Genomic DNA, 12,645 nt, shown 5'->3' with positions numbered 1-12,645 from the left:
GAAAACCACAATAAAAATAAATTAAGATATTCATTACTCCAAAGTAGAATGCTTTTTAACTTTAATTCAAAATTTTATTAACAAATATTTTCTCTTTAATAGTTTAACTCTTTAAGAAATTTATAACTCTTTAAATAAATAAAAAACTAAGAGTAGAAAGAAAAAAAATCATAAACAAGCTAAAAAATACAAAAAAAAAAAGAAAAAAATAACAAACTATCATACACAACACCTTCCAGTCTGATTTCAAGCTTTTTAGACCTCAAATAGTTTTAGTGAGTAACCTCTTATTAAAACTAGACCTTTGAAGCATCATGACCAAATTCGAGTATGATTAATAATTGAATCGAAAATTATAAATCTTTTTATTAGGTTAATTACTTCGTATAATTTAGAATTATTTTTGTACTTAGTTCTACCTTAATAATCCTACAAGGTTACTCATATAATCCAATTATAATAAATTCATAACTTCACATGAAACTTTTTATTTATTAGTGATAGTAAATTTAAAATAATTTATTCAGTTTATGATATTATAACTCAATTGACATCTATATTTCTTGTTTTTCATATCTTTTTTTATATATTTTTATTATCTAATCAGAAAACCTTGATTGTATATTAACTTGTGAATAACATCATGATAATAATTAAATAGATACTTGAATCTCCTACCAAAAGTGCACACATTACACCCTACAGGTGAAATCAATTTTAATCCCTGTTATTTTTTCCTAGAACAAGAATACGCATAATTTATGAAGGGTATAACTGAAGAAGATAATATAATAGAGTTTTCATGTAAAATAGGAGGCTTAGCCTAATGTGGCAGCCATCCTCTCTATGTATATGAATAGAGAAATATATAGAAGTTAAAGTACACTATAGTACACAAAATAACTCTATAAAAGATGAGTATAATATTTTCTATAATATAGCATATTCTATAATAAACCTTTCAATTTGAAGGTGAGATATCCACATGAAGCTTAGACTGTAGATGAGCAAAGATAGAGTAAGGTTGTGGCATAATAAAAACATCAACTAATCGATCTTTGAAGGATATAAAAAGAATCTAAATCTTCTTTTTTGCTATTATATATGAATAAAGTGATAATCAACCTCAACATATTCTGTATAAGCATGAAAAATCAGATTAGCAAAAAAATAAGTAGCATCTAAGTTGCACCAAATAGTAATGACAGAACTAGAAGAGAAACATGAGTATGATAAAAGATAGCGAAGCTATAAAATTCTAGCATTGCTATCAGCTAAAGCTTTACATTTTGTTTAAATGGAGGAATGAGCAACAATTCGTTGCTTACCAAATTCCCATGAAAAATAAGTGGTGCCAAAAAACATATGGTAAGCCCTGATAGACCTATGATCATCAATATTACCAACTCAACTAGTATTAGTAAAACCATAAAATAAAATGCATTTAACAGCAGCATAATATCTCTCAGTAGAAGCATTCATAAATTATCAGACCTTGTTCACAACATAACATATGTCTGACTTATTAAATGTGAGATATTGAAGAGCATATTGGTAAAATGAAGTGGGAATCGAAAACAACTTACCAGACTGCAATATGTGCTTAAAATCAAAAACCATTGTATCAACAAGTTTGCACAATAACATATCAGCTCGATAAAGGATATTAATAATATATTTGTGTTGACTAAGCATGAGATCTATACTGGTAAAAGTGACTTCACTTCCCAAAAAGTAATAGGCAACACTTAAATCACGAAGTTTAAACTTTGAATTCAACAGAGTAATGAGATGTTCAACCAAAGTAAAGCTACTTCTAGTGAGTAAAATGTCATCAACATATACAAAATAATAACAAATATCACATCCCACATGTAAAATACATAATTAGGTATCAACTTTGAAAGAGAAAAAACCAATATAAAGAAAAAAGTTATTTAGTCGTGTGTACCATGCATGTGGGGCTTGTTTCAAGCTATAAAAAGACTTGTGAAGATGAAAAACATGAGCAAGATCCAAAGAACTTGTGGATTACTCAATATAAACCATCTTTTTAGCTGACTTATTGAGAAATGCATTATGAACATCATGTTGCTGAATTTGCTAACCTTTAGATACAGAAATTATGAGTACTAACCGAACAGTTACAACTAGAAATTCAATAAATACAAATGGAATTACTGATAGTTTTTTTTATATAGATATTTTACAATGATATTTATTGACATAACTTTTTCCATCATTAAAATCGTTGGTATATACCAAGGGAATCTCAGACAGAATATAAAGAATAAAAAAAAAAGTTTTGAGATGATGTATAAGTTTTTTGTAGATATTTTTACCAATAAAATTACAGTCTGATTCAAATCAGACTCTCCGTACAGTGACGTGTGAAAAACACCGACAAAATTTTTGACGAAGTTGTAAATGAAATAATTATATCTGTAAATCCGTCGGTAATATTTAATATATGACCAAGCATTGACCCTCCCCTCCCTTATTTTTCCTTCTTCCCCCCTGCATCTAAATGAACCCCCTCAACATTAACAACTAGCTTCCCCCCACCAAAAATGCCCCCTCATCTCAATATAAAATTTTCTAATCTTAGTATCCGTGTTCTGATTTATTGTAGATTTTTTATTTTTAGTATAATATAATTTTAAAATTTCAATTTAATTATTAAATATTTTTTTAAGTATATGTATTTTGTTTGGGAGTTTACTTATTTTATTATTTTTTCTCAAACATGTAGTATGAATTTATAATTTTGTACTTGTTTGTTTTAGATTTATAAAATTTTATTTCTTTGTAACTTGTTAAAACATATATCGAATTACCAACTTAGGTGTATTGTGATATAATAAATAATGACTTGTTTAATAGGTTCATTTTAATTTTTGCCAATTTTATTATCGATTTAAAATTTCTGTAAGTTAAAGCATATAAATTTATATGTACGTAGATAATTGATAATGAATATTTAAGAGAAGTTTGACATTTAGTTGAATAATCTTGAGCTAAACTAATATTTTTATAAATTTATTTACTTAACATACTTAATTAATGCATGTTGTCATCATTATTTTACAGAGGTTTGATATAATTCATGAATGATAGTTTATGGATGTTGTTGTAACCTATTTTTGGGTCCTCGTGCAAAAAAAATAGAAAAATAAAAAAACATAATAATAATAAAATAACTCATTTAAAAATAATAACAGTAAAAAAAAAGAAATGCCAGAATGCTCAGAAAATGATCAAAAATTGGTTGAGGAGGTTTACAATTACAAATATTAAAATTTGACAGTATTTTGTTGACTGATGAGAGCCCTGTTAACAAAGAAAATTCATTTTTAGGAAGAAAAGTCCAAAATAAGATGTTTATGGACTCAATTAAATTTTATTAAAGGTTTAATTGAATTTATGGAGGTTTTGATTGCAAGAAAATTTGATTTTTGAGTTAAAATGGACTCAATTAAATTTTATTGAAGGTTTAATTGAATTTATGGAGGTTTTGATTACAAGAAAATTTGATTTTTGAGTTAATTTGGGCTTTTATTAGAAGAAATTACAGTTCTGGGTCAAAATATAATTTTTAAGAGTTAATTTGATCACATTAGGGACTTAATTGCATAAATATTGAAGTTTGATGGCCAATTTGGGACTTAATTGAAGAAATCTGAAATCAAGGACCAAATTGTAAAAAGCGTGCAAATTGAAGGCCTGATTTTGAATCTGACACGCTTCGGCGCCAATTCTCGTTTAAATGAAACAGCACGTTTTGAGAAAAACGACACCGTTTCATGCACTATTTAAAAAAAAATTGAGAAAATTCAAAACGGTGTCGTTTTGAACGACACCATCATCTTCTTCCATTGGACACGCAGAGAACAGGGGAAGAAAATGTGTTTTTTCTCCTCTATTTTCACTGATTTTTTACCGATATTTTGTCTTAAAAAAGACGCCGACACAAGCCATTTTCCACGTGTTGGAAGAACAGTGGAGGGGTGGCAGCACAGTGGCCGCCCCGGCCATGTCCCCTCCCCCGTTTTTGCCTATAAAAACAGGGGAGGCAGCAGCAAGAAAAAAAAAAAGGAGAAAAAGAAGGAGAGAAAGAGACCGAACCTGAGAGAGAGACCAAACCAAAGAGGAGAAGAGAAGAGAGAGAGAGCAAAATAAAAAAAAGGGAGAAGAAGAAGCAGAAAAGAGCGAAAAACAGAGGAGAGAGAGAGAAGAAAAACACAGCAAAATGCCGGTCATCGTGTCTCCGCCGCTAGCAGCACCGTCTCGACACCACCCCCAGGTACCCTCCGGCTGCCTCGTCTCTTTCTCGTTTGCTCAGCCACCGTCTGCATTTGCATGCAGAGCATGAATTAATTCACATTCTGCAGCAAATGAGGGGGGCTGGTTACTATGCACTAGTTACTGTATGCACAGTAACCGGCCCATTTTGTTTTGGGCTGGGTCTGGCCTAACCCATTGATCTGGGCTAGGTTCGGCCCATTTCAAAAAAAAATTAAAAATTATTTTTTTTAATTTCTCCTCTTTTTTTTATTTATGCCTTTTTGCTTAGTATTGGTTTGTATTTTATGTCATAAAAAATACAAATCTGGTATTAAAAATACTCGATTTTTGTCAAAACTTACAAAAAAATTTGAAAATAAACAAAAAAATATTTTTATGTATACGACCAAGTGTCTCAAAACTAAAAAATCATATTGTATTTTTCATAGATCAAAAATAATATTTTAGCATGCATTTTGGCTTTAATAACCAGTTTATTAAAGTCAAGAGAACATTGACCAAAATATAAAAAACAACAAAAATTTTTTTGTTTTAGTATCAGGGATTATGAGGTTATACGTAACATGTATTCCTGATATTAAAAGGGTATTTGTTTTTATTAACAACATAGAACAACTAGGTTTTTACCTGATATGACAAAGATCCCCTTACAAAAGAGGACTTTTCTTAAACCTTAAATAGATCAATAATTAGACACCACAACATGACTTTATATTTTATCAGATAAAACAATACAGCCTACTTTAGGTAGGGTATATTTGGGGTGCTAATACTTTCCTTTTACGCAACCAGTCTCCGTACCCGATCTCTGAGACCAGTTAGGGTTTCTAGTGACAAGAATACTAGGTGGCGATTCCCATTCAAACTTTCCACTGATAAGAGACAAGAATTCCTTGTCTCTTCATATCTTGCTACAAATATCCCATCTTTTCATGGATGGTGGACGATCGTCACGATGCCACACACGTGTAACAGATATATCAAGATTCACCCCAAGAATTATAGAGGATGGATTATTGTAATGAGGTTCAAAGTTTTATTAATTTTGCAACTTCTATTCCAAGAAATATTAGTGGAGACAATTTTAGGTGTCCATGCAGGGGTGAAAAAATAAAAAGTTTTTTAATCCAGATGTTGTAACGATGCATCTTGTACACAAAGAGTTCATAAATGATTACTTGTATTGGTATGCACAGGAGAACTATTTGTTCATAACGAGAGTATGGTAAAAAAAATGATTGGGTCAACTTCTAGTGCCAACAACATGCATAGAGTTGTAAATAACAAAAGTATTCCTTACATGAATAAAATAAGAATGAATAAAGAGAATGATAGTTAATATCCAATCATAGAAGAAGAACCTAATATAGACGCGACTAAATTTTTTGATTTTTTAAATTTTTTTGATAAATCATTATGGGATTACATAAATAATAGTAAATTTTCTTCTCGTTTTTACGAGAGAAAAGCTTGATTAATAATTAAACCGAAGGTGGCTGAGATGGCAGAATTAGCACTCGACATGACATGGGAGAAGGGCATGGAAACAAGACATTAATTAACAAATAGAAAAACACCTTGACTAATTAGATATAGTTTCATCTGCATCATCCGTTAATTGAGGTAGTTCTTGTTGGTGAGCTTCAAGTGAGAGGGATGATGGTTGCCAATGGAATAAAGACCGATGACGCGGACATGAAGGGAATGTGAATAAAGATCAGAGTAGTAGCAAAGAAGAGTTGAACGATATTGACAAACGTGAGTATGGGTAGTGGTGCTACCAAAGAAGAAGATTCAAGAGAAGAAGAACTGATATGAAGGCTGACAGCAGTAGCAGGAACTTGCTTGTATATAGAATCCATTGCTCGTGAAAAAACAAATGTTAGGATAAAGACTTTTATACCAAATTGAAAAGGATAACAAGAAAGAGTTTTGTGTAAAATAAAAGGCTTAGCCTAATGTGACAACAATCATACACACACACACACATTGATAAGGCAACATATGTAAGTTAAAATACACCATATTACACACAATAATTCTATGTAAGATAATTACATTATTTTCTATAATATAGCACATTCCATAATAAGCATATTTTAATTATTTTTTTTTAATATATATCAAGAAATTTTTATTGGTGGTATTCATGGGAAAGGACAAAGTAATTGGATGCGAATATTTCAAGCAACCATGACGTGAAACCAAATTATCACTATTGTATGCTATACATTTTATATAGAGTTCGGCATTGAAGTTGATGTTAGGCATATTATGTATACACTTTCTTCATGGTTTTGTTTGTATTATAATCCAAAACTATTCCTTGCTTATTCTACTTAATCAAATGAGCTCCACACGCCAAGAAAACCCCATTTCACAAATCAAATCTTGTTGGCGTTTTGATCGGACAACGTTGACTCCGATCATTAAGTACATGTACACTGTTTTCTCAGTAGGCATCGCATAAGTTAAAACCATTGTTTTAAAACTAGTAACAGTACAGGGGGTTGATTTAGAACTCGACAGATCAGATCAGGGATCTGAATTAATGAAAAAAAAATAGTTAATATGGTTAATAACCTGAGTTGCATTAATGAGTCTATCAATTATCAAATAATTATTTCAATAAAAAAATTTAACTTAATATATAATTTATACTATTTTTTAACATACTCTCTCAAATAAAAATCTTCTATACTTAAACCTATACTTAAACCTATTATTTTTTAACATACTCTCTCAAATAAAAACCTTCTATACTTAAATCTATATAAACTCATATTATCTTACACTTAATTTTTATAAAATAAATAGGAATGATGAGATTCCAACTTATAACTACTTAATATTATTATAAGATTATCAAAAAATCAAGAAGGTGAATTAATTTGAGTTAACAAAAAAAAATGATATAATAAAAAACATAATTGTCTTAATAAATGGATTAATGGATGAACTTAGCTTAAATCGATCAAAACCCGACTGTTAATCTATTGAACTTTTTTGTCAAAGCAATAAATTTTTGAATTTAAAAAAAAAATTATGGTCCAGAGTTGAACTAACTCTTATCCTAAGCTGCCTCGTACGAGGTTTTAAAAAGATAGAAGTTAGAATTTTGCATTTGAAAATCTCAAGTTCAAACGGAAGAGATGGAGAGGGGATCCAGGGATTGAATTTCTTTTTTTGTAATCCGAAGTAATTTATAAATTGAGGAAGAACTATCTTTTATTGTATAATCCAAAATTTATTAAATAGAGTAGTCATTCAAAATAAAGAATGCGTCAATCCATCCTTCCATACCTCCATGGTTTGGTTCCTTGCCTTAAAGTACTTGAAAACAAGAAAAGATTTGTGGCCGACATAAAGCACGTTGGGATGATCTAGCGCAACAAAACTGCTACTTGGAGACGAATAGAAGAGGTGAGGTGGGAATGCATCTTAAAAAATACATTGTAAGAACTCAACAAGGAGTCATGTGAACTGGCCAGTATCCAAATTCAAAAAATTATTGGTTGGCTGAAAGAAGAAAAAGAAAGAAAAACAAGAACAAAATGGCGATCGATCCTTCCCGTTATTTTTTTTGGTGAATGCATGGAAAGATGTAGCTAACAAAATTGTAATCAATATATTTTGTTCTATCAATACATCTTTATTGCAAACCATATGAAAAGTACCATTCTTCAACATCAATACTCCATTTCGGCTTACTGTATGATAAAACTGAAATTAGATCCATACGTGTTGTGTTTCCAGACTAATTAGTATACTTATTTAGCTAGTTGAAGCCTCAAATTTATCAAATAGCATAAGCCAATATCATACTTCTTGATTGAATTTTTTTTTTCTTATGAAAAACTACTTTATTGATTATTTGTAAGGGAGAGGATAAAAAAAAAAAACTAGAAAGGTGAAGCTGCCATGAAGCCAATCATTAAATAAAAAAAGAATAATTCTAATTTTCCAAAAGTTTTCCCACTAAAATCTATGATTGAATAAGTGGATCTCACTAATGACTCCTAGAATTCAACGATTTCAAACTCTTCAGGAAGTGATGGGTAGAATCTTCACCGAGATCTTACAGTATTGCTCAAAAAACAAGCAAAACATAAAGAAAGATAATTAATGATATATAATTATATATAGGAAAAGTGATGAATGAATGCATGTAAAATTGGAATAAATGTGATCTCTTGTCTTATCTAAAGATTATAAAAATAAATAATTATTGCAGATTGTCTGGGATTGATAAAGCCATGTGACAAAGGAAACAGAAGAGGCATTTGGTAAAATATGACTCTTGGAATTCAATGTAGGATCCTGAATTTAATATACATGGGAAGAATCACAGCCCCACCGTACCTTTTGCCTCCCCCACGTCCCATAAACAAGATTTTCAGTTCCTTCAATGGCTCAGACAAACATGTATACACATGCATGTGCTTATTGGAAGGTTCAGTGAATGCAAAGCCTATTCGGTCACCACACGTGCAATCAAGACTCAAATCACGAGAGATTGTAAATATGAACAGCAAGATGTGCCCATAACACCATAGTCAAAGGAGTGTTGAGATTACTAAACATTCAAATCTTTAACCTTCAAAGTTTTTATTGATGGATTGATTCAACACTCATTAATTTTGAGTACACTGGTCCTGAAATTTGTAGAGATTTCTTTTTTAAATAGAAATATTTTCACACAAATTATTTTAATATAAAAATCTTTTCCTAACTCAATTAGGAATAGCTTCCATTACTACATGATGATTTTTGCTTTGTCTATGGAGTAAAATTTTGACGAATATATGACCTAGTATCACTGAGCTTAATTAAATTTTTCTTCTGTCCTTTCGATCAAATGGGTTTGGATTCCATGGTCAGAACTTGTTTTTTCCTAAAAAAAAGTTAAAAGGAGAAGTTTTTAGTCTCACCATGAAAATGAAAGGAAAATGTTGCAGCCAGCAGGCAACAAAAACCCTAATATACATGAAATTTTAGACAGGTAGCTAGCTAATAGTTCTCTCATCGAAACAATGAGCAAGGAATTTTCAAGAATGATGAGAGTTTAAAACAAAGCAACAATGTCATAAGAAATTATGAAACGGGAAGTTCTCAGGTCCTTAAAATTCACTACGATTTTGATTTAATGCCCCGGGTTCTCTTTCTTTCCCCATGACTTCTCAATCTTTACAACAAGTTACCATTAAACATAAGGCAACATTATTATACCACATGCAATGGTAATTGTATAAAAACCGACTATGGTCTAGAATAAAATTAATCAAAATATGGGACATTATTTTCACTTGAAATAGTGCTATAACCTGATGTGCTAGTTGGTGTTGTATAAAGAGAAGAAGAGGAAGATGAAGAAACAACAACTGATGGAGGAGGTGGTTGTGGTGGTGGAGCAAGTGTTTGTGATGGTGTTGAAATGGACACGGTCGCAGAAGAAACTAAAGCAGGATGAGTAGAAGAAATGATGTTAGTAGCAGCAGCAGCTTCTCTGTATTTGTAGTTGAGTATCTCAGCTCTTATTGCACTAAGTTCAGCTTGTAATGATTGAATTTGTTGTTGTAAAGCTGAAATTGCACCCATGGAGCCATATACTGGATCTCTTAGCCTCAAGTTCGCTTCATAAACTAGACTATTTGCAGTATCGACTCTTTGACTTTCTGGCACCTCCTAGATAATATAACCAAGCCAAGGAAAAATAAATTTTAAAAAAAATCCATAATTCATCAAGAAAAAAAATCAAGAATGTCAAAATTTGTAAAAAAAAAAATTATATGAAAATTAAATAGATTAAATGTTATAGGGAATTGAAGGGTAGCTTAATTACCATTAGCAGCTTGGAGACATTGCTTGCACCATAGACTTTGTGGACAGCAGCAAATTTCTGGGGTTCATGCGGAGAGAAATATGGAGAAAAAGGGCACTCTTCAGCACATCTTCTCCTTAAAAGTTTACATGCAGCACAAGGTGTAACAGTGTTCAAAATTACAGGAGGACCTAACATTTGTCTCCTCCCCATAAGAGAAGATGCATCACTCTCCCTCTTGATCCTCTTTCCTAACTCTTCAGATCTCTCCCTAAAACACCAAAGGAAAAAACAATATCACATGATATTTCAAGAAAACACTATATTTTTCTTATCAAAATTTCAAATAGAGAAAGAAACAAACAGATTAGAGAAGTCCAGAAGAGTTCTAAATATTTAATAGGCTAGTAGAAGCTAGGGTTTTGCCTTTGTGGAGAGAATATAGATCTTATTCATTTCTCTTGAGGGTGATTCCTTCTTACCTGTCTCTGGACATTCAAGCATGCTAGTTGGTTGTCTATATCAAAGGGAGAGGAGAGGGGTGGAGATGACAAAGGGAGAGTTTCAAAATGAAGGAGAAAGAGAAATACGAATAGAGAAAGGAGTGCTTAAAAGGCAAGGTAGTAGTAGGTCAATATATATTTTTTAAATAATGAAGGAGAAAAAAAAAAGATAATGGTGAAGAGAGAACGAAATTTGTAATCATGTAGGTGATAAATATTAGTAAATGTAGAAGAAGTTAATGTTCTAGGGGTTAGGTCATTGGAAGAGGAGATGGAAAAGATAAGAGAATGCCAAGATTGCTGGTATTTTTTTATATATATTAATCAAAGAAATATTATTAAGAATTCAGGGCTATAAAAAGAGATGATAAACTAGAAAAAAAGTAAAAAATCATCTGGGTTACATGAAAATTAAAAAGATCGAAGCAATTAAAACAGATAAGAAACGTTCTAAGCAAAAATGTTCTTCATGTATATCCATTTTAAAGTTTTCTCTAAATTGCTAAAAATATTTAAACATGCATACATAAATTTAACTTCAAAATTCTTTAATCATAAAACAAGATGGTAGAGAATTAATTCAAAAGATTGCCTGCATTTGACAATGCTATGGATCTTTTTGTCTTCTAAAATGAAATCCAAAATCTTTACACCGAGATTAAAGGCTTTTTTAGGAGGTAAGTTGGTTTTAATTTTTTTTATTTCTCTTTCTATCTTGACGTGACTTTCTGAACAACATCATACCTGTTCATGTCAAGTTTTCTCATTTTCTTGTTTTTTAAGTTCAAATGAGAAAGCAAGCTTCGTGTCCCCACATGTGAGGGCTACACTCTTAAAGAGAGGATTAGTCCCACTTGATGCACCAGTATGGAATTGAATTTGGAGATTTTAGACATACTCCAAACTAGTGAATTCATAAAAATAAAAATTCTTTTTCATAGCTTTTTCTCAGATTTAAATCTGAATTGATCAAGTGGATGACAAAATTCATTAAACCGTCCAAATCAACAATTCTAAGAGTCAGAAATGGTAATCTAAGTAAGGATTATTGAAAAAAATAATACAAGAACAAGAAATTTCCAATGACAAACCACAATATCATAAAGAAATGTAACCAAGGCTGCTATACATATGAAAAGTAGAAATGACTAACCAGGAAATTATCTATCTGGGATTCACTTACAAGTTATACCCTCTTTTCATGACCAAAACAGTAGCAATATGCTAGAGATACCGAAGTAGTTGACTCTAATATTTTTTGACAATCATTTGTGATTTGGGCGATCAGAAACAGCAATGAATCAAAAACAAAATTTGGAAATTAATTTCTTGTTTATTGAAAACCCTTTCATGTTGTGTGCTTCCCTCTTATAAATACATCAATAGTAGGACTTGCCATTCGGTCACGACACCATTTACCATTTCGATCAGCACTTCTCGTCCTTATCTGATTATATGGGTAAAGTCGTTAACATTTATAGTCACAATGGTAAAATATATTGAACTTTGTCTCGGTTCATTGTATTACCTTCAAACCAGATGTCATTAAACACAGAACAACCCAAGAGAGGCCGGAAACTAAATTATATCTAAAACTTTCAAGTTCAAATGGTCTTAGGGTGGAAATATTGCGAATTAGGAGAGGCCGGCTTTGATTGTGTAGTCTAAACTTCATAAAACTTTTCTGTTTGATGAATACATGTGAGAAAGGGGTTTCTTGTTATCAAATCATGCAAAATCGATCACATTTAATTCTACTTATTAATTAACGTTGAGGCGAAAAATTAATTAATAATATTTTTTGTCATTTTAATCATGTTCAAAAGAATAATCCAACATTGGAATTTTTCCGTAGCATGCATACATTTCTAGTGACTTGGAATATATATTTACTATTTTTTTTATAGTAATGGAAGAAATATTATTAGGATTCAAGGGCCATTAAGGATAAGAAAAAGGCGAACTAGAAAACAAGAAAAAAAAAATATCTTGGTTAAATGGAAATTAAAAAAAAAA

General features: G+C 30.9%; 1 protein-coding gene across 2 annotated transcripts; it reads right to left on the bottom strand.

The window, feature by feature from the left end:
• Positions 1–9,369: 9,369 nt before the first annotated feature.
• LOC105123224 (LOB domain-containing protein 15-like) lies at positions 9,370–10,719 on the bottom strand. 2 transcript variants are annotated; one of them, XM_011022734.1, is made up of 3 exons: positions 10,609–10,719; positions 10,148–10,397; positions 9,370–9,990 (listed from the first exon to the last, which is right to left on the bottom strand). In XM_011022734.1, exons 1-3 carry the CDS (start codon positions 10,620–10,622, stop codon positions 9,583–9,585), a joined length of 672 nt encoding a protein of 223 aa, XP_011021036.1. In that variant the 5' UTR covers positions 10,623–10,719; the 3' UTR covers positions 9,370–9,582. The 2 variants fall into 2 exon arrangements, with proteins under 2 accessions (XP_011021036.1, XP_011021037.1); XM_011022735.1 differs by having other exon boundaries at positions 10,148–10,399; positions 10,554–10,611.
• Positions 10,720–12,645: the final 1,926 nt, after the last annotated feature.

The sequence above is a fragment of the Populus euphratica genome, unplaced genomic scaffold, assembly GCF_000495115.2.
Source record: "Populus euphratica unplaced genomic scaffold, PopEup_1.0 scaffold10.1, whole genome shotgun sequence".
In the NCBI taxonomy this organism is placed as follows: Eukaryota; Viridiplantae; Streptophyta; class Magnoliopsida; order Malpighiales; family Salicaceae; genus Populus; species Populus euphratica.
This window is presented reverse-complemented; position numbering and strand designations above follow the sequence as displayed.